The 21,637-nt window shown below is 34.9% G+C and overlaps 1 protein-coding gene across 2 annotated transcripts; it reads right to left on the minus strand.

Annotated features, from left to right (window-relative positions):
• Positions 1–34: 34 nt before the first annotated feature.
• On the minus strand, positions 35–21,072 carry Psma3 (proteasome 20S subunit alpha 3). 2 transcript variants are annotated; one of them, XM_026384107.2, is made up of 11 exons: positions 20,964–21,072; positions 18,121–18,203; positions 12,883–13,006; positions 10,305–10,406; positions 10,153–10,226; positions 7,153–7,225; positions 6,494–6,559; positions 3,635–3,681; positions 910–977; positions 349–413; positions 35–172 (listed from the first exon to the last, which is right to left on the minus strand). In XM_026384107.2, exons 1-11 carry the CDS (start codon positions 20,982–20,984, stop codon positions 128–130), a joined length of 768 nt encoding a protein of 255 aa, XP_026239892.1. In that variant the 5' UTR covers positions 20,985–21,072; the 3' UTR covers positions 35–127. The 2 variants fall into 2 exon arrangements, with proteins under 2 accessions (XP_026239892.1, XP_026239893.1); XM_026384108.2 differs by lacking the exon at positions 20,964–21,072 and having other exon boundaries at positions 12,883–13,001; positions 18,121–18,209.
• Positions 21,073–21,637: the final 565 nt, after the last annotated feature.

The following is a 21,637-nucleotide window of genomic DNA, read 5'->3' on the forward strand; positions in this document are numbered from 1 at the left end:
TGTGTCAAGTAGATATTAACCAAACTTCAGTGGCTACAAGTCAAAAATTTAATGAAAACTGGTCAGGGACTAAAGTTACATGGAACTGTTAAAGAAATTTATAACAGAATAGATGCTGAAGTAAATGTTACATATTATCATCATCTGATTCATCCTCTTCCTTCAAAGATTCCTGTTAAGAGAAAAATGGTATTTATATTTGATTAATATCATTATGTCCCACTTATTAGCACTCAACGAATACTTCTTTAGAATATATACAACTGAAAAGCATTTTGTGTCCTGAAAACCCTGTCTACTTTTAACCCCCCAAAAATACTTAGTAAAGTTTTTAATGCTGAAGCTCACCTTAGCATATTTCTCTGCTTCTTCCCTTATATCTTTTGGAACAATTTCATGTCTTCCTTTAGTTACTGTAAATTAAGCCATATATTCAGTTGAATTAAAAATGAGTATACTGATTTACAATACCATACAATTTATCCAAATCCTTAGGTAGTATGATTGTTCACCTAAGGTTGTAATACTGTACTAAGAATAATAAACAAGATACTTTGTACTAACTTTTGTGTGTTTCTTTCATGTGTGACTAAATGTGCCCAAGTTAAACTATTGAAAATTATGATTTATAAATCCTGAGAATTAATTTACAGCATTAGATTCTGAAAATAGCCTATCCTTTAAGCCCTATGCTGGGTAGAAAAAATGGGTGAATTCTCAGTAATACATGAAACAGATATTTCAAAACAATGAACCTGTTCACAAATTTAGTCAATTATTAAGAAGAATTTTCCCTTTGATTAACTAACAACCTGTTAATTCTGTTTTGGATTTCTTTATATTAAAAAAGGTAAATTAAGTACACTATAAGTTTGTCCTAGAATAAGTAAATGTCTAAAAGTAACTTACGTTCACCAACCCAGCTGAGCTCTAGTTCAAAAGCTTTATCTTTAACTTCATCATGTACTATGTAAATTCTAGAACAGAAAAGGAGAAATTAGCAATTGGTCACCTCCAAACATCTAAGTTCAGGTACCCAGTCAGTACAAATTAGAATGCCCATCTCTATTTTACAAAATTATATATACTTCCTGTAGTCTATTATTATGTACATTAGAAAAGACAAATTACACAGTTATTGAGATAAAATGAAACCCTTGCTATCTTATAAACAATGAATATACCTATAGAATCCATTCAGTTATTTTGATACATTGTTTTAAAACTAAACTATAAAAAACATAACAGGTTCAAACAGTAAGCAGTCATTCTCTGTTCCTTGTTAGGATATTCATTTTTTTCTTTTCATTGAGCAGATATTTTAAAAAGCAATTTATAAAGACTTAGCAAATGATGCTTTCCTTGCCAAGTTTTTCACAACTTAATAGACGATTGACTCAAAAATATGATGTTCATTTATCCTACCACATTTCATAAAACAAATTTTGAACTGGACCTGGTGTATTTCTTTTCTGAGCTTTCTTTCTTTTTTTTTTAAAAAATATAGTAGTGAATTGCTGAATTTGTGAGTTTAATCTTAACTTTTAAATGACATTCGTACTGGTAATTGTACATTATATTTAATTCAGTATAAAATGATGTCTCAAAATAAGTAAAACCCAACTAACTGGCTATTTTACTATTTTTCAGCACCTTGTCCATTCATTTAGTAACAGTTTATGTTTCACTAAAGTGGTTCTCACACTGTAGTATGTCACAAACTCAATACAAGAAGGCGCTGTAGTATAACAAAGTAACAGGAAAAGTATCAAAAATTAAGTATCAGTGTAAAGTTTTGTTTTATATTTTATACTGCTTTACACACTTTACTTTCAGAGGGTCTTCTAAAGCCCTGCTATAATATGAAAGCATCTTATGATTAAGGGTAGCTACTTGATGTCTACCATTATACCTAAACATAATAGTGCTAAGGGCTGACTTCCAGAATGCCTGATTTCATGAAAGATGCTATTTAATATATCATATTAAAATGTTGTAAAATTCAGTGAAAATATGTAGAAAATGGCTTATGCTTGCTTCTCAACTGAAGCTGAATGAGGGAACTAAAGGAGGGGTACTGACATTAGCAGGAATGGTAGACAAGGAAGACAAAACCACCAGTTCAGAAAAGATTATCATTTAAATCACATTTTAAAAAGATATATACATATTTTTATTTGTAGGAGCCAACAAGTTAATTTTATTTTTATACGGTGCTGAGGATTGAACCTCAGAAGTGCTAGGTTCAAGCTCTACCACTGAGTCACGAACCCAGCCCTAAATCACACTTTTTAAAATTATATAATTGAGACTTCTGGGATTTTTTTTCCTTGCAAATATTCTTAGATGTAAAGCAAAGACACTATTACACTAAGGTTACTCACTAGACCTTGTCTGTGTTGTAATGTGGGATGGAGGTGCTGTGAAATCTCAAACATTAAAAGTTTTAAATCTCAATAGCTGGCAACAAAGTCAATATTTTAATGAAATTTTTAAAATAGCAAATGCATTCTTTCAACTAGAATTATGAGGGTGTTTTTTAAAAAAAATTGCCACCTAGGTTTATTGACTGTGCTTACTATTTTAAAAATTATTTATATGCTACTTTTTAATATAAATCGTTCAGGTTTTAAGCTGTCCTTGTTTTGTATGAAGGGGTTATTTTTTTTTTTTTTTTTTTAGAAATACTTTTTTTTTTTTTTTTTGAGAGAGAGAGAGAGAGAGAGAGAATTTTTAACATTTATTTCTTAGTTTTTGGCGGACACAACATCTTTGCCTGTATGTGGTGCTGAGGATCGAACCCGGGCCGCACGCATGCCAGGCAAGCGCGCTACCACTTGAGCCACATCCCCAGCCCATGAAGGGGTTATTATCAAGGATTGAACCCTGGGACACTTAATCACTAAGCTACATCTCCAGCCCCCCCCCCCCCACTTTTTGAGGAAGGGTCTTGATAACTTGCTTAGGACCTCGCCTCACTAAGTTGCTAAGGGTAGCTTTGAACTCATGATTCTCCTGTGATTATGGGGGTACCCCTATCTTGTTCAAAAAAAATTTATGATGAATCTGAAAAAGTGAAATACATCTTTTACAAAGAAAGCAGCAGATCAAAAATGAGCCAGCTTCACAGATCATGTACAGAAGCAATTAGCTATAAAGTTTGCAAGACCAAGGGTATACAGCTCAACAATAGAGCATATATGGATTCCAGTTGCAGGACCGTAAAATAAAAGCAAGCTTTTTGTTGAAGGCTATCTTTTAAGATTAAATAATGAACTTTATGAGATTTTGAAAAGTTAGGAGCTAACAAATGAAGCTGTTAATTTGATATCCAAGGTCTATTACTTCTTCCTACCCTAAATCCTATTGCCTAACAGTTCATTTTGTCAAAAGGTATACTCTCCCACCCCATTCATTACTGAAAAATAAGGATATTGATGTCGAGGGTATAGTTCATGTTTAACATGTGCAAGGCACTAAGTTCAATCCCTAAGACAAGAAGAAAAAAAGATTTTCTTCTTGGTGTGGAATCTTAAGATTTTACATTCACCTTCTAAAAATTATACACTATATTATTTTCAAATGAAACAGCCTCTTAAAACTTAAAGAAAAATCACAAGTTATTCCAACTTACATTTTTGCAACTTCTTTAACAACATCACGGCAGGTCATTTCTTTCATCTACAAAAACACAGTATATATTCGTGAGATAGATTCTTGGATCTAAAACCAAATAAGATAACTTAAAATCCAAAAAGAACAGACCATAGTTTCCTGATTCACAATTTAATATTTTTCAATTAACATAACAAATAGATAGATATTCTAGATAACCACTAGTTTTATGTTAATTTTTTTAAAATTTAGAAGCCTCTATCAATTCATTTATAAGTAGACCCTGAAGTTTAAAAAATTGGAGGGAGAAAAAATCTTGAGTTTGTTTTCACCCAATTTACTTAATAAAATGCCAAAAATCATACTAGATAGTAGGTACCTACAAAACAGAAAGAACAAAAGAAATTGTTCTTAAGGGATATCAGGGAAAGCTTTCAGAAACTATCAGGAGGATTTAAGCAGGTTCTTAGAGCACAAATTGGATTTGGTTTGATTTCGAGAAGACAAATGTTAATCCACAAAGCAAAAGAGAGAAGCCAAAAAGTTCATTCATATGTGTTTTTTTCAGTTAATATTTGAAAATCCGAGTAGGAAAAAAAAAAACTATTTAGTGGTCAGCAGAGCAATGTGTACACTATGCAGATGTAACTCAAAGATTTAATCACAGTGTTTGAGCATACTAGCATTCATATTTTGGATATGTCAGGAGGATGGAAAATGGTGAAAAATACAGAACACTTTTACATTGGTCCAGACTCGAAGTGTGATTCAACTACTACTGTCATTAAATCGGGTTCATTTAATTTATTTTTATTTTAATTTAGAAATCCCGATGCTCAAGTTGTGTCTATAGGACGACATGAGGAAGTAAAAACCATAACATTAAGTTTAAGAACACTAATCTTAGGAAACAGACAAATCCTATCACAGAAAAAAAGGCAACTGAGATGAACTCTTCAAAATATGCATGGATTGGAGACTTGAGAGATCTAAGGAACAAATTCATTATGAATCTTTACAATATGGATTTAAAATCATTTACAAAAGACCCTGAGATTATCGAGGCAATGCATGTTAAATTAGGGATGAAAGAAAACTAATTTTCATATTTTTACCCTTACTAGGTTAAGTTCTATAGTTGGTGAATTAATTGCATCCTGCACAGGCAAACTTAAGTATAAATTGGAAAAACACATTTTAAATAGAAAACATGTTTTTATATGTTCACAAAATATTTTTGTGTAAATAGCTCATCAGAGGTAAAAAAGGCTATAGAATTGACGTACAGCAAGAGGTAACAAAAAATTCTTTCAGTAAAGGACCAAACAATACTTTTAGTAAAAGTAGCCATAGACTGTGCCTGTATTCCAATAAAATTTACTTAAGAAAGCAGGCAGTGGGCCTGTTTTCAAACCCTAATTTAGTAGTACATGACTTTAAAGTATGTGTTCCTCAAATGAAGTGATTGTTCTAAATTTTTATCTGGGATTTGTTGTTTTCCCATTTGTTACTTTGGTTTAACCACAGACAAAACAAATTGATGACTATTCTTATACTTTTTTGGGGGGGAGGTGGGGGGTTGCTACTGGGGATTTATCCCAGGAGTGCTCAAACCCTGAGCCACATCCTCAGCCCTTTTTATTCCAAGAAAGAGCCTAAGTTGCTGGGCACTAGCGTGCCCCATTGTACCCATACAGAACACTCTGGAGAGATGTAAACAAACTGGTTTACTCTTACATCAACTTATTATGTGACCCTAGGCAGTGTGTTATCCTGGGGTTGGGCTTTAGGCTAAGTAGTGTCCCTAGGTCCTTTTCGCAACTAAAATACCAAACATGAATCAGATTTCTAGAATTTGACATTAAACAAATGCTAAACACTAACAAGTGTTTTCTAGAATTGGGCCTTAAGTAAGCTGAATGAGTAAGTCAGGTTGTAGTTTAGCATTCATACTGAGTGTACCTGAAAATCTCTATAAAACTGAAACTCTGATAGGTCATATCCTTGTCTTTTAGGCAAAGATCTGATAAGCAAAAAGACTTTATGGCTCCTATTTCAACATAAAGTTAATTGATTTACAGCTAAAACAAATATTTTTAAATAAACTTTTCATACTAATAGCTGAATTTCTGGCTTATGAGAAAATAGAAAGTACGTAATTTTAACAGGAAAGGCTTCATGCCTTGTCTAGCTAGGAACAAAGAACGAAGCAGTAGAGTACAGCCAGACACTTTAATGGAAGACTTGTAAGACATAAAAGCTATGTCCCAAAGAAATAAATGATATAGGAAGAAATATTATATGTTTTTTATTGCAGTTCTGTGGCATTAACTCATAAATTTTACACCACTAGAATTTTCAAGTTCTAGGGATCCATGAACATGGACTTTGAACCATTATATTAAAAAACTATTTTGGACGAGAGGAATAGATGAATTCTAGATAGGGAAGAGGGGTGGGAGGGAAAAGGGTGGGGCAAGATGATTAGCAAGGATGGTAGAATGTGATAGACATCATTATCCAAAGTACATGTATGAAGACATGAATTGATGTCAACATACTTTATATAAAACCAGAGATATGAAAAATTGTACTATATACATGTAATAAAAATTTTAATGCATTCCGCTGTCATTTTTTTTAATCAATTAAAAAAAAGAACTATTTTGGATTATTTTGAATTAAGCAGTCATCAAATCACAAAAGGATCCATGAGGCAATTCAGATAACATGTTACCACCTTTCCTATTCAACTGCATAGCAACTTCATAAGGCTCTGCTTTAAATATCAAGCTATACTATTTCCTTGGATTAAGAGGTTTAGTTTGGAGTGATAAATTTTACTTCTAGCAGAATTCAAACGTTAAATATGTGTTACCTGAAGTTTTTCTATTTCTGTCTTTGCAGCTTGCCTGGCTTTGCCAATGGCGCAGCCCCAATAACCCTATTTTTAAAAAAGGAAAAAACATTTAATCGTTTAATTAGTATACTATCCATTTCAATAATCACTACTGTTTCTACTTAAAAACTAATAAAAGGATGTTAATACCTTAAAAGCAAATGTGGACAAAGATATGCAACATTCTCCTGAATATTACAGTGCTCAAAAAATTTCAAATACCAAATCCTTCCCTACATGCCTTTTTTTGTGATGCTGGGGATCAAAACCAGGCTTTGCATGTGGTAGGCAAGTGTTCTACCACTGACCTCCAGTTCTGTATTCAGTTGGAGTTTTTGTTTTTGTTTGGTGCTGGGGATTGAACCCAGGGCCTTGTGCATGCAAGGCAAGAACTCTACCAACTGAGGTATGTCCCCAGCCCCTGTATTCAGTTTTAAGACACTGCTAATATACTAATGAAAGAATCACATTTTAAATTTACTGTGTATTTTCTCTAGCATATGGAAAGCCATAGGTTTTTCCTCTGCCTCATATGCATAGGTTATTATTAATGATAAAAAGAAAACATTCCTTGAATGAGTTTTAAAGAAACTAAGGAAATACTACAATAGAATTTTAAATGATTCAAGATTACTCACATATGAAACACCTGATGGGTCAATCATGTAGAGCTGTGCACCATCATTCACACTGTAAGATCCTAACATGAAACTGCATTTAAAAAATCATTTTAAAAAGTCATTCTTAATACCATAAAAATAATTCTTAAAAACTTGCAGTGATGTAAGTACAATTATAATTTCTATAATAAATTACTAATGTACATAAAATTCATAGTAACTTCCTTTGGTATGCTGGGTTCCAAATTAGTAAAATCTAGTATATACTAGAGATTCTCATGTGGGTTTTTAAATTTGTATTAAACTTTCCAATGAAACTATCTTGGCAAGATGGTAGAAAAAAGTAATTATCAGTGAAAAATAGAACTACGGAGAAGGTCTTAGAAAGCATCAACACTCAAAAGCCATAGGAATAAAATTCCTGACTGAAAGTCAACTTTTCAATGCAACTTTTTCCATCTTTCATTTCCCAATATTTCTCCACTTTTCTGCAATAATCAGAAATGGCTCAGTTTTATATGCTGAACAAACTGAAATTAGGCTATTAAATGATCATATGAATTACTGATTTTCTGACATTGTGATGTATTTGCTTTAGAGGTTACTAATCTCATCTTACCTCTTACATTACATGCAGTTAATCTTTAACAGCACACTATCCAGTTCTCACCCTTTCCATCATTTCCTTCCATCCTCTACATTACTATGACTTATCTTTCAGAATATATATCCAATTGTCATTATTTTAAAACCCGTCAACATTTCCTTCATTAGAATTCCTTGCCATGGAGCACAACTTCTGTAGGACTGGCCCTTCCAGCACCTGCTGTATCATCTCTAAAACCTTCTCTTAATCTGAAATGACCATGTAGTTTTATACTTTCATACCAATTCCTTTGCATCAAATACTCTTCTCCCATTCCCCCTATTTCTCATACCCCTTTCTTTGCCACCTCTCCAGAAAAAGGCATTTGTTTCCCCACTACACCTAATACATATTTAAGGCCACTTTACCTGTAAGGTGTTTCATCTATGTCCCTACTTCCTTGACTGACTCCTAGCACCCTCCCCCCAACAAAAAGAAAGAAATGTTTCTAATTCAGCTATTGTTCTGAAAAGAAAAGGAAGAAGAGAGAATACATGTGTGCTAGATACATATTCTTACTCCCTTAAAAACCTCAGAAAAGGCTGGGCACAATGGTGCACGCCTGTAATCCCAGTGGCTCGGGATGCTGAGGCAAGAAAATTTTGAGTTCAAAGCCAGCTTCAGCAAGAAGGAGGCACTAAGCAACTCAATGAGACCCTGTCTCTAAATAAAATACAAAATACGGATGGGGCTGGGGCTCAGTGGTCTAGTGCCCCGGAGTTCAATCCCCAGTACCCACCCACCACCCCCAAAAAACATAGAAAAGTAACTGATGAACTAAGAGCTCAGTTGAAAGATTAAAAGTGAAAAGTATTTTATACAAAGTATTTCAGAGTAATTCAAGTGAGAATTAACCAGTGTTAACAAGTTACCCACCATGTCTAACCTATTGCCAGTGGAACAAAAGTCTCTAATTTGTCTTCCTAAGTAATTTAAACATGGATGCTTATGAACAACTCAATGGTAGGATTATAACTAAGCACTAAGATCTCAATGTTTTATTTTGATCAAGCATGACTGACTTTTAACAAAAATGTTATTAACTAACAGTGTTCTTTCATTTCAGGAAAATGTAGTTTACTAGATGACAACCATATCTGAATATTTACACATATTCCAGATCTTGGCAATAGAATCCCCACTTTGCTCAAAAGTAAACATACTAGCACTTTATCTTAACAGAAATAGACACTGTGCCTAATAAAAATTATAAAACAAAACTTGTATGGATTCATTACAGACTGTAAACTCCATTTAAAAGCATTTTATCTAAGTGTTTAAAGTGTATCTGATAGACATTAATGAGAAAACCAAAGTATAATTAGCTATCTAATGTCAACGTGGAATATATTTAAAATCACTATACAATTTCTGAGACTATAAAAGCCTCAGCACCTGAGCATTTATTAATCAGTTATAATTATGAGTTTATTATTATGACCTCAAATCTCCTGATCCCTTTCATTATTCAAATAGTTCTTATGTATACTTTTAATATCAGCCCTAATACTTCTTGGTAACAATTTATAATCTGAAATGTATAAAAGGCCAACCTGCAGAAAATTGATCTTAGTACAGATCTGACTTTTTTTAAAATTATTATTGGTTGTTCAAAACACTACAAAGCTCTTGACATCATATTTCATACATTTGATTCAAGTGGGTTATGAACTCTCATTTTTACCCCGTATACAGATTGCAGAATCACTTTGGTTACACATCCACGTTTTTACATAGTGCCATACTAGTGACTGTTGTATTCTGCTGGCTTTCCTATCCTCTACTATCCCCCCTCCCCGCCCTTCCCATCTTCTCTCTCTACCCCATCTACTGTAATTCATTTCTCTCCCTTGTTTTTTTTTTCCCCTCACTTCCTCTTATATGTAATTTTGTAAAACAATGAGGGTCTCCTTCCAATTTCCATGCAATTTCCCTTCTCTCTCCCTTTCCCTCCCACCTCTCATCGATGTAGCAGTATCCCTATGGTATGCTCTTTTAAGGTCTTCAGGGAATAGTCCAAGAAGGGGAAAGTTTTTTCTCAGCAATAGAAACAATAAGAGAAGTAAATAGGGAGCCCACATCCTGGGAACAATTTTTTACTCCTCACACTTCAGATAGAGCCCTAATATCCAGAGTATACAAAGAACTCAAAAAATTAAACAATAAGAAAACAAATAACCCAATCAACAAATGGGCCAAGGACCTGAACAGACACTTCTCAGAGAAGGACATACAATCAATCAACAAGTACATGAAAAAATGCTCACCATCTCTAGCAGTCAGAGAAATGCAAATCAAAACCACCCTAAGATACCATCTCACTTCAGTAAGATTGGCAGATCTGACTTTTGATAATCTCACAAATTTCATACCTGCAGCCAAAAGGTCTAACAGCACTGTAGAGTGTGTAAGCATGTACATACATAGCCACTCTGTCTGCAAGATGCTGAGGAGGAAAAAAGAAAACCTTATTAATACATTTCTTTTACTGTTCAAAAGGTTCCTCAATATGTTACCAACTTACTTTTAGTGGAATGTTGTAGCCAAAATTAGATCGAAAGTTGGAAGCCTCTTCTCTTGCTATGTCTGCTAAAGAACGAGCATCTGCCAACAAACCTGCTACAGCCTGAGGGGAAACAAAGTACCAATTTAATAAACACATTCCTATCACAAATCAAAAAGTACAGTTATTTATAGGTTTACATAATAGTGCTTTAACAAGCATCATTTGAAATAAGTTTGGGCTTTAGATCTTTATAGGGCACTTTGATGCTTGGAATTACATTTGGAATTTTTTTTTTAAAAGAGAATTTTTAATATTTATTTTTTTAGTTTTCGGTGGACACAACATTTTTGTTTGTATGTGAAGCTGAGGACTGAACCCAGGCCGCACACATGCCAGGCGACCACGCTACCGCTTGAGCCACATCCCCAGCCCTACATTTGGAAATTTACTAAGTATAACTTCAAGTTGCTGTGAAAAAGGTACTATGAAAAATCAATAAGGACCATGAAATGAGGGTGATAGCATCCAATATGATTCCAAACTATATACAGTTGTTTAGTTTTGGTTATTTATTTGGTATTGCAGAATGAACCCAGTGGTGCTTTAAGACTGAATTAGCCTTTTTCTTTTTTTTTTTTCTTTTTATTTTGTTTAGTTGTAGAGGGACACACAATATCTTTGTTTATTAATTTATTTTTTATATGGTGCTGAATATAGAACCAGTGCCCCACACATGCGAGGCAAGCACTCTGCCACTGAGCTTTGGTCCCAGCCCCTGAATTAGCCTTTTTTATTTTTTTGTTTTTGAGACAGGATCTTACTAAGTTACTTAAGGCCTCCCTAAACATGCAATCTTCTCCTCTGGCCTGCCCAGTCACTGGGATTACATGCATTTGCCACCATATCCAGTGAAATGTATTTTTTTCAAAATAAAATAAAAATCATATTTTCTTAAAAATATCTTCTTTGCATTTTTCCCCCCTAACAACTACTATGTTTTTAGGACATATACTAAGTTGTTTGGACTTAAATATTACTTTTTAGCTAGTGAAGCCATGGAAAACAAATCACTGAGACATTTAAAGTGCCATCAACCAACAAAGTTTGGAAACTGCTAGCTTAGATTCACAGAATTGAAAAGTGACATCAGGATCTTTAACATCCTTTTGTTTTACTGCAACCTAATAAATTGGTAAATTCCTAACATATTGAGCACTTATTACAAAACAGTAGTACTTTGCAGAGGAGGAAATAAGTATTTAGAATAACTTCTCCAAGGTTATCACAAAATCAGTTATTTCAAAAGTTTCATCATTTAAAAAATCTTCTGTTGCTTTGAAGAAAACTTAGTATGAAGTCTAATACTCTCAAATTACTTTGAAGAAGACCTCTTTTGTCTAACCACCTTCACGGTCCAAATTTTTGCCAATTTCCTTTTATAAAAAATGCTGTTAGCTTCCTAGCTTCACCTAACAAATGGGACAAATTTAAAATTTTTTTCTATCACCAAAGTTTTCCCCAAAAAATATACTTGAACTTTTTCTACTAAGTAAAAGAATACATAATGCACATCCTACCAGCTAAGGTATAATCTGACAAATTTTATCAGAACACTTCAGTTTCACTGACAATAATAAATCTGTTCAGAAGAGAAACAGCATTCAGAAAAAAATCATCTTTGAAGAAGAAAAAAAAATGAGCCTTATGTTTGCTGGTTTTATTTTGCCAAACCTTTTGTGTGTGTGCACACTCAACACTACATCTCAATTCAGGAATACCAAAGTTATCAGCAAAAGAAATGAGTTTTATAATGTGTCACTGAAGAATAGGCTCTGGAGTAATAGACCCAAATTTGAATTGCAATTTTTCTCCACAAGCAGCACATCTGTTTTCTCATCTGTATACCTTAGCTGGATTGTTGAGACTGAGGTAATTTATGTATCTAGCACACATGTATTCTCTCTTCCTTTTCTTTTCAGAATAGTAGCTAAATTAGAAACACTTCTTTCTTTTTGTTGGGGGGAGGGTGATAGTTCTTACTGGAAAAAATCTGACATGTAACTAGGATGACATCAATACATACTGATAGTATATTTATGGCTTGACTTGAACTTGTGCACTGCAGTACTTCAGAAGGCTGTAGGTAGTAACTTACAGTGATGCCCATGAAGCCATTAAAAAGGATGTGTTCACTTGTCTTTTTTTAAACATCTTTTCCTAGTGCTCCACCTTCCTATTTTCTCTGACACCAACTTTATTGTGACAGTGATTTCCATAAGGGATACAAAAAACTAAATACTCTTTGCCTCTCAGCATGTACCATCTCTACTGGTGATCAGGGCTGCCAAGATTTATTTCTATACATACTCCCCCCATTTTCTTCTCCTTAAGACAACTTGGTTTTTCACATTTGTTACTAAGGTTATGAGAATCTACCTTTTAGACAGTAAAAGGTAACTCAATGATTATTTTTGTGGCTACTCACTGATCTACTTCTGACTTAATATTCCTAAAATCACATTTTATTATAGTTCAATCAGTTATTTCAAAAGAAATTGGACAGAACAAAGAAGAACAGTTTAAAAGGTGACCTTACCATTCCAACATGCCGATCAACATTAAAAAGTCGTTTATTGGAACCTTCTTCATAAAGTTTAGACAGCACTAATTTTTCTACTCCAAAGACAACACCATCTTTACATCTGATCCCAATAGCTGTACTGAAACAAAAAGAAAGTCAATTTTTTAAAACTAAAAACAGAATAGACAATAATTTTTTAAGAAATCACAAAACTAGGTAAAACATTTAAAAACTAGCAAGGGAAAGCAACCTAAACTATGATAAATTAAATTTATATTAATGAATATCATGTGAAGCCCCCCAAAATCTAAAATATCAGTTGACAAAAATATTAATATATAATTTTAAAAGTGCTAACAATATGTATAATATGGCACAATGTATGTATAACATGATAGACATGTTATAAATTACTTTTCTACGAATAGTATATGCGGAAAAGATAAAGTGAATAATCTGGGTGGAAGGATTACAGGTTTTGGGTTTTGTTTTTTCAGTGCAAGGGATCAAACCAAGGATCTAGCCTATGCTAGCCAAATGCTCTACCACTGAGCTATATCCCCAGTTCATGATTTATTTTTCTTCTTCCTTTGGCTCATCTGTTTATTCCAATTTTTTTGCAATCAACATGTACTCGAACTAGTAAGTATTAAAAAAAAATAAAACTTACATGCTACAAATATTTAAGATAAAAAGATCTTAACTTCAAGTAAAAGGTGGAGAAATCATGATGCTGTTGGAAAATTAAAATGTTAATTATTTTATTTATTTTTTTGGTACCAGGGATTGAACTCAGAGGCACTCAATCACTGGGCCACATCCCCAATCTATTTTTGTACTTTATTTAGAGACAGGGTCTCATTGAGTTGCTTAGTGCCTCGAACTTGCTGAGGATGGATTTGAACTCATGATCCTCCTGTCTCAGCCTCATGAGCTGCTGGGATTACAGGTGTGCCCCACCTGCCCAGCTAAAATGTTAATTATTTTATTTTTATCCTTTTTAACAAAGGTAATTCTGATCAGGAAACCTAATTGGACAAATTAAAAACACTTGATTTTATAGTTTTTCTGTAAAATTATCTCAATTCCTCTATTTCCGATAATTGCGTCACCAAGTTTTAATCCTTATGTTTTCATTTTTTATCCTTTATTCCCATATTGAGCTATTATTGATTTTTTTTCCTTCAAAATTTCTCACACGTCCACTCCTTTCTTACTAGCACTAGAATCCTTATAATTTCAGGCCTAGATTACAACATCTTTTCCACTTCTTCAATTCATTTTATATAACATGAGCAGCCTAATATCTAGTCCTATTTTATTGTCATTATCATAATCTTAAAAAGTGGCCCATAACCTAAAGTGAGGAAACCTGTCAGTTACAGGTCTCTCAAAATCTGATCAAATTTCCAGGCATGGTGGTACATGCCTGTGATCCCAGCAAGTTGGGAAACTGAGGCAGGCGGATCACTCGGTTCCAGGCCAGCCTCAGCAATTTAATCTCCAATAAAACACACACACACACACACACACACACACACACACACACACACACCATGATAAAATCATGGTGTTTCTTCCCAGGGGAAAAAAATTATCTAAGAATTCAGCTCTTCCCCCTGCCCCTCAACATTTTTAGATGTCTTCAATGCCCCTATCAGGTTGAAAGTCCTTTCCAAGCTTCCTAGGTAAAAATCCAGAGAATCAAGCAAAGTCAACTGGGCTTAATTTCCTGTTAAGAATCTCATTAACCTCACTGCCATGCCTCCAACACTGTCATGCCTTCAACACCTATACTGAAATTAACCTCACCATCATCCCTCATATTCACTTCTACTTCAATCAAGTTATTCTGAGAGCTAGGGTGCACTTCCTCTTAAATAACTGCATATTTAAATAAATTTCCACAGACATATGCAATATACTTGAACAATTCTTTTTTCCTCACTGTTGAGAATCTAAAGCAATTTTTATTCTAAATCAAAAGTTCTCGACATGTAGTTTGGAAACTTTCTGAGAATCTCTGAGAAACTTTTAGAAATAATATCCATGAAGCCAAAGACCTCATTTATACCTATCCACTGTGTGGGCATTTGCATTGATAATACAGAGCAGTGGTGGGTAAGGCTGCTGGCATTTTAACATGAATCAATGCAGTGACCACAAACAATAAGTGTAAACCACTTAGAAATGTATCCTCTGTTCTGCTATCACATATTTAAAAAGTTGCTTTTAGTTAAGAATGTCCTTAATGAAGGAACACTTAATTTAATCTGAACCCTTGAGTTCATCACCATCACCACCACCCCACCAGCAAAAACCACTGAGCTACAGACCTTTTTTGTTTTTTATTTTGAGACAACCCCAGTTCCTCCTGCCTCAGCCTCCCAAGTAGCTGAGATTACAGGTATGAGCCACCCAGCAAGTATCTGTCTTTTTAATATTCTACTAATGAAACTGGAGACAAAATGCTGTTAAAGACAAAAATATGGGCACCTCAAGACAAAAAGCACTAGTACATGGGTTGGTTTGGTTTTGTTCTTTTGAGTTGTGAATTTTCTTATAGGATTAAATGTCTGACCCAGAGCTTTTCACACTGAAGGTGATGTACCCAGGGGTTATTCATTTTACAGAACTAATGACAGATAAACTATGGTTATTTACATTTAGTTATATGGCAGACAGTTTCCCTAAAATATATAACATGAAACTGTTACTTCAAGGGAAACTGACAGAATTTCTTGTCAATGATAAAAATTGAATTTTCAAGCAAAAACTGAAATTTTTATATTCACCATTATAAAAATTCTTGTCTGCTTCCCAATATTTACAAACTTTCAAGTTGACACTGGTGGTGGTGATATTAACAAATGTGATGTTTTGATAGTTTGTATAATTTGGGACATCTGTTGTAACTCTATGAACTGTATTTTCCAAATAACCAAGCCAGGATGGTACAAAGTCATGCATGACAGTCCACTGCATTTTAGTGTAACAAAGTAGGAGTTTATTGTTTCTAGACTTCATCATTACCATCAGTTCTGGTGTAGTATTAAAGAATTAGGTCCATAATTAACTGAAAAGTCATTATACTCCCCATTTTCCCAATCTGGGTGAAGCCTGATTTGCTTCATGTACTTCAATAAGACATAATAGGTAGAACAAAGATATGAAATCTAATTAAACTTCTAAACTAAGACTGATATTTGCAAACCTGTAGAATAATGTCTTTTTTCTCACTGATTTTTGTATTTTGAAACAAGTTATTTTTTCATTTATTGTTATTATTCTTAATATGCAATTGTGCAGATGTAGCACTTAAAAATTTTCCAACTGTGTTACATATATTTCATTGTTATGGGAAGGTTATGTAAACTAGGTAGACATCTTACATCCCAATTTTATAGAGAAAAAAGGCAACATTCAGGGTCTAGGGATGTGGCTCAATGTACTGTAGTATGCAGAGAATGCCTGAGGCCCTGGGTTTGATCCTCAGCACAAAAAAATAATAAAAAGTTACATTCATAGAACCAACAGAGAAACCCCATATTCAAGAAAAAGAAAAAGGAAACAAAATGTCATGCCTTTTTAGGTTTCAGTTCCTAAAAATATATATATATATATATATATATATTTTTTTTTTTAAGCAGATGTTTCTTTTTTTAGAGAGAGAGAGAGAGAGAGAGAGAATTTTCAATATATAGTTTTCGGCGGACACAACATCCTTGCCTGCATGTGGTGCTGAGGATCGAACCCGGGCCGCATGCATGCCAGGCGAGCGCCCTACCGCTTGAGCCACATCCCCAGCCCCCTAAAAATATTTTTATTTACGTAATATATTTATTTACTCCTGTTTTCTTAAATGTAACTGTTATAAATATTTAGAGGTATTTTACAGAAAACGAATTCCTAAGATATGCAATTCCTCATAGCTAAGCCTCAATTTTCAGGGCTATATAGATGGTTTCAAGATATATCCCTAATTTTTCTCTTAGTCAAGACTTAACTTTGTTTTTACACCAGTGAAAATGCAAGAATACGGGGCTGGGATTGTGGATCAGTGGTAGAGTGCTTGCCTCACATGTGTGAGGCACTGGGTTCGACTTTCAGCACCACGTATAAATAAATGAATAAAATAAAGGTCCATCAACAACTGAAAAAAATACTAAAAAAAAAAAAAGAAGAAGAAAATACAAGAAAACAAAGGAGGATGTTTTTCTATAACTTGGCTAAGTCTCTCCAGCTCCTTGTTCCAAGAACCCAAATTCCTTTGTCAGCCAGAAGAAAATGTCTTTTTTTTTTTTTTTTTGGGGGGGGACACAAAATCTCACTATATTGCCCAGGTTAGCTTCAAACCCCAGAGCTCAATTGATTCTCCTGCCTCACCTTTTCACATACCTGGGAATACAGATACATGCCATCATATCCACCAACTTTTTCTTAAAATCTGAATTCTAGACAGGTACAATGGCACATGCCTATAATCCCAGCGTCTTGGAACGTTGCGGCAGGAGGATCACTAGTTCAAAGCTAGCCTCAGAAAACCTGCCTCAGAAAACAAAAAGGACTAGATTTAATTTTTGCTCAAAAATTTTAAAAATATTTCATAAACCTTTTGAAATTCATGTTCCTTCATTCTACCACTCAAAAGATGGCACATAAAATGAACATTTGCTCATTAAGTACTAAGGGTTTCCCATGTGTCAACACATGCAAAAACAAGTAACTACTCAAAACAATAAAGACATAATAAAGTAACAGTACCCAATAGGAAAAGATCTTCGCAAATCCCCACCTTTTGGAGAGAAGCAGTAGAAATGGAAATTGGTGGGGGGGGGTGGGGGTGAGGGAGTCTGCTGAGACAACCGCGAATAACTGCATATAGGACTTTAAAACACAAAATGCATGAGAAATTTAAAAAATAGGACAACAGATAAGAAACCTAATGGTCAAGAAAAACAATGGTATCAATCAAGAATTTCAAAAAGGAAAATGGGCTGGAAAAGATGATAATAAATGTAGATTTATACACTATATTTTGAGACATGGATATCTAAGGAGAATCAACTGGAAGTATAGAGTCGGTGCTCATGGAAAAGATCTGGACAAGAAACTGTAAATGTATAATAAATTATTTTATGGAATATACTTTTATGTGCCACAGTACATAACAGCCTAATTACAAAACATTAAAAATTAAAATATTTACACCTGGTTAAAACACATTTACTTCAAGTGAAACAAGTTTCTTACCTACTATTTTCTACAGCCTTCATAGCATATTCAACTTGAAAAACTCTTCCATCAGGAGAAAACGTAGAAGCTGACAGGTCATACTAGGGGAAAAAGCAACAACAAGCTTATAATGATTTACCTTTAACAGTAACAACCATACAACTTTTTGTTTTTCTAAACATTAAACTGCTTAACCAGCAGAACTCTGTTACATCCCATCAGAAACTCTGCTTTGATGAAGGGGAAGCCTGTCAAAACAGCAATAGTGGCTAATTTACACAGCTTAAATTTCTACTACTGGAAAGTAAAGGATGCAAGTCCTTAGAAGAGGTCAGAACTTCTTTCACAGAAAACTAATTTTTGAAAAACTTAACACTGGGCTGTATTGTGGCTCAGTGTCAGAGCACTTGCCTCGCACATATGAGGCACTGGTTCGATCCTCAGAACCACATTTAAAAAAAAAAAGAAAGAAAGAAAAACTTAATACTGTGTTATGGTAGAAACAGCACTGAAGTCGTGTGTGTGTGTATGTGTGTGTATTTTTTTTAAAGATGCTAAGGAAGGAGCCCAGCAAGAACTCTATCACTCAGCTACATACACAATCCAGTCAGAGCATTTAAATTCATAGCTATACCACTAAACTGAAGAATCAGGTAGCATTCATAAAATATTCAGTAAGTATCAATTACATGTGAGTCATTACATGCAAATACAAAGATTATCTCTCATTCATAAAATCCTTATCTTTAGAATTGAACTAGACACAAACAATTAAGATGAAGAAAAAACAGTGAAGTGATAGAAGAAACTATACAGACTACTTCATCAGGGAAGGCCTTGCTGGGGCAGTTATACTTGAGTCAAATCTCAAAGACAAGGAAGTAGCCACTTATGATATGGAGAAAACACAAAGAAATCTAGCCTAGCCAAGAAAAAGAAATACAGTTACTGCATCTTGATCACCACTAGCAGTGAAGAAATGAAAACACTATGCCAGTGAAGGAGAGATAAGCCAAACAATAATGGGTCTTCCAAGCTGGAGTATATAGTTCATCCTTTATTATAAATGTAATGAGAAGTTCAAATAGGAAGGCAATATGATTTAGTGTTTAAAATGTCACTCTGACTTCATGCAGAAAATGAACTGTACAGACAACAAGACTAAATGAAAAGACCAAATATTCCAAAGATGATGACAGTGGCTTTGACAAGAGAATAGAGGCAAGGGAATACGTTTTTAGAGTTAAAACAAAAACTTTGCTAATGGACTGGCTCTGGGCTGAAAAAATAAAATAAAAATGAATCACACATTTCTTTTTCACTTGGATCATTCACTAAGGTAAGAATACAAGAGATGAAAAACGGCAAGATGAGAAAATTTAGACTCTACTTTGGATAGGTAGTATGAAAATGACTATTAAACATCAACAAGACAGATGTAGCAAAAAAGACAAATATTAGTATCTGGTGTTCTTCAGAAAAGTGAAGACAGGAGATAAACCTTCAATATTGATACTTTCTGAGTCTCAGAGATCATTAACTCTGCCACTATCAATACTAAAATATATCAAATGATTATATTACCAATTATTTCTAAAAGATTTGCAGAATGAAACATTGTTAACTGAAGGTCATATTAATGTAGTTGCAAAACTGATTTTCTACAAGATGCATTACTAAGCATTAACTTATCCAAAAAAGTATGACATAACTGCAACATTCCTAACTCAATTGTTTAAAAAGTTTCAAACATAAACACCTGTTGTCAAACTTGGAATACCAGTATTTGGGCTAAATGCTAAGTATCAAAATCTTGTAAGCAGGAATAGATGCACTCATGAACCCATTATTCATTGTGTCTAATGCAAATAGCCAAGATAATTCTTATTTAAAAAAAAAAACCTTTCTATATGGATAAGTATGAAAGTAGCAAGCAAAGGACCGCACATACACATTTAAAAAGTGAAATAGGAAGCTGAACAAATCCAGCTCCAAAATCTTCAAATTATTAAAAGTCAGAAGCAGGTGGCACACGCCAGCTACTCTGGAGGCTAAGGAAGGAAGATCACAAGATCAAGACCAGATCGGGCAGTTTACTGAGACCCTTTAAAAATTTAAAAATTTTTACAGGGTGAGGGTGGCAAAGTGCTTGTCTACCATGCGCGAGGCCCTGGGTTTAATCCCAAGTACCACAAAAATAAAGGCAAAAGCAGTTAAGCCGATAATCACTGAAATGTTTACAGTACTAATGCCTATAAGGTGCTACTAAATAATGTGTACATGAAAGGCTGCGTCAAAGGAAAAACTGATTCATCCGACCCTTTTTCTTAGTAGTTCCGTCCCAAAAGGGTTTCCATGGACTCATACAGAGTGTACTTGAACGGAAGACACAGAAGGCCTATGAGTCAGCAGCAGCCTAACAATTGCAAAGGCGGTCCATAGACAGCATAAGTCTCAAACCATAGAATCCCAAGATGCAGTGTCTCGGCGGTTCTCCAAGGCGAATTGTTGTCTAAACCCTTCACACACTATTTAAGGGCCCACGAGTTTCCACTTTCGGTTTCCCAAGCAGCTTAAGAAAGTGACTCAGCAATCCAAGGCCATTCCAAATCTTACTGCTGCTTGGCCAAGCTCGCTACAACTAGGCTGACGGCTTTTCTAAGAGTCACCGACACCTGAGAAGCGGGCCTAGAACACAGCGATAAAAGACCGCCGGCCTCCAGGCGGCCACAAGCGGCCCACCCTACCCAAGGGAGTCCCAGCGCACCCCGGGTCTGAGACGCCCCCCACGCAGTGTGGCCGAGTTCCCTTCAACGCCGATGCTTAGACTGCAATAACCCACTGAGGGATAACAAACTCACCCCGGTGCCGATGGAGCTCATCGTGCTAAAACCACCGGGATGTGTAGAGGTTCCAGGCCCAAAGCACTTCCCCTATAAGCTCCGCACCGCGCAGACTAGTAACAAGCCCTCCCATTGGCTGCAATTTCAACCAATAACCTTTTTCTCTGCCGCTGGTTCCGCGGCCTAAAGGATTGTGGGAAAAGGAGGGGTGAGAGTAGGGAGCGGCGCCCCTGGGTAGAAGCAATAGACTTGGGGTTTGGTGGTTAGGGGAAGGTCGGGGTTTTTTCCTTCAGTTGCAGTGCCTTGAGACACTTTGGGTCATTGGATCCTTTAAGAAAGTGCTCTATTTCTTTTCCCAGGAAAAATTTATATTTTATATTATCTCTTTCGTCTGTCTTGAAACAAACTAGGAAAGATGTTCCTGTACTAAGAGCTAAGAAAGCAGGAGGGGAGAGTTATCCCTTTGTCCTTGACCTCTTAGTTCTGACCCAGATAATGATGGTGTTTATTTCACTTTTTGTTTTTTTGTTTTTGTACCAGGGATTGAACCCAGAGTCGCTTAACCACTGAGTCATATCCCCAGGCCTTTTATTTTGTGACAGGGGCTTGCTAAATTGCTGAGACTGGCTTTGAACTTGCGATCCTCCTGTCTCAGCCTCCGGAGCCGTTAGGATTACAGGATTGTGCCACTA

The sequence above is a fragment of the Urocitellus parryii genome, chromosome 6 (genome assembly GCF_045843805.1).
Source record: "Urocitellus parryii isolate mUroPar1 chromosome 6, mUroPar1.hap1, whole genome shotgun sequence".
Classification (NCBI taxonomy): domain Eukaryota; kingdom Metazoa; phylum Chordata; class Mammalia; order Rodentia; family Sciuridae; genus Urocitellus; species Urocitellus parryii.

What these genes read in the sequence shown, in the direction of transcription:
- Psma3 (XM_026384107.2), bottom strand. Translation starts at nt 20,984, where the DNA reads ATGAGCTCCATCGGCACCGGG. An exon ending in ACCCATCAGGTGTTTCATAT is followed by an intron (nt 6,560 to 7,152) that starts GTGAGTAATCTT and finishes TTTTAAAAATAG; the next exon opens with GGTTATTGGGGCTGCGCCAT. An exon ending in GCTCAGCTGGGTTGGTGAAC is followed by an intron (nt 414 to 909) that starts GTAAGTTACTTT and finishes CTTAATTTACAG; the next exon opens with TAACTAAAGGAAGACATGAA.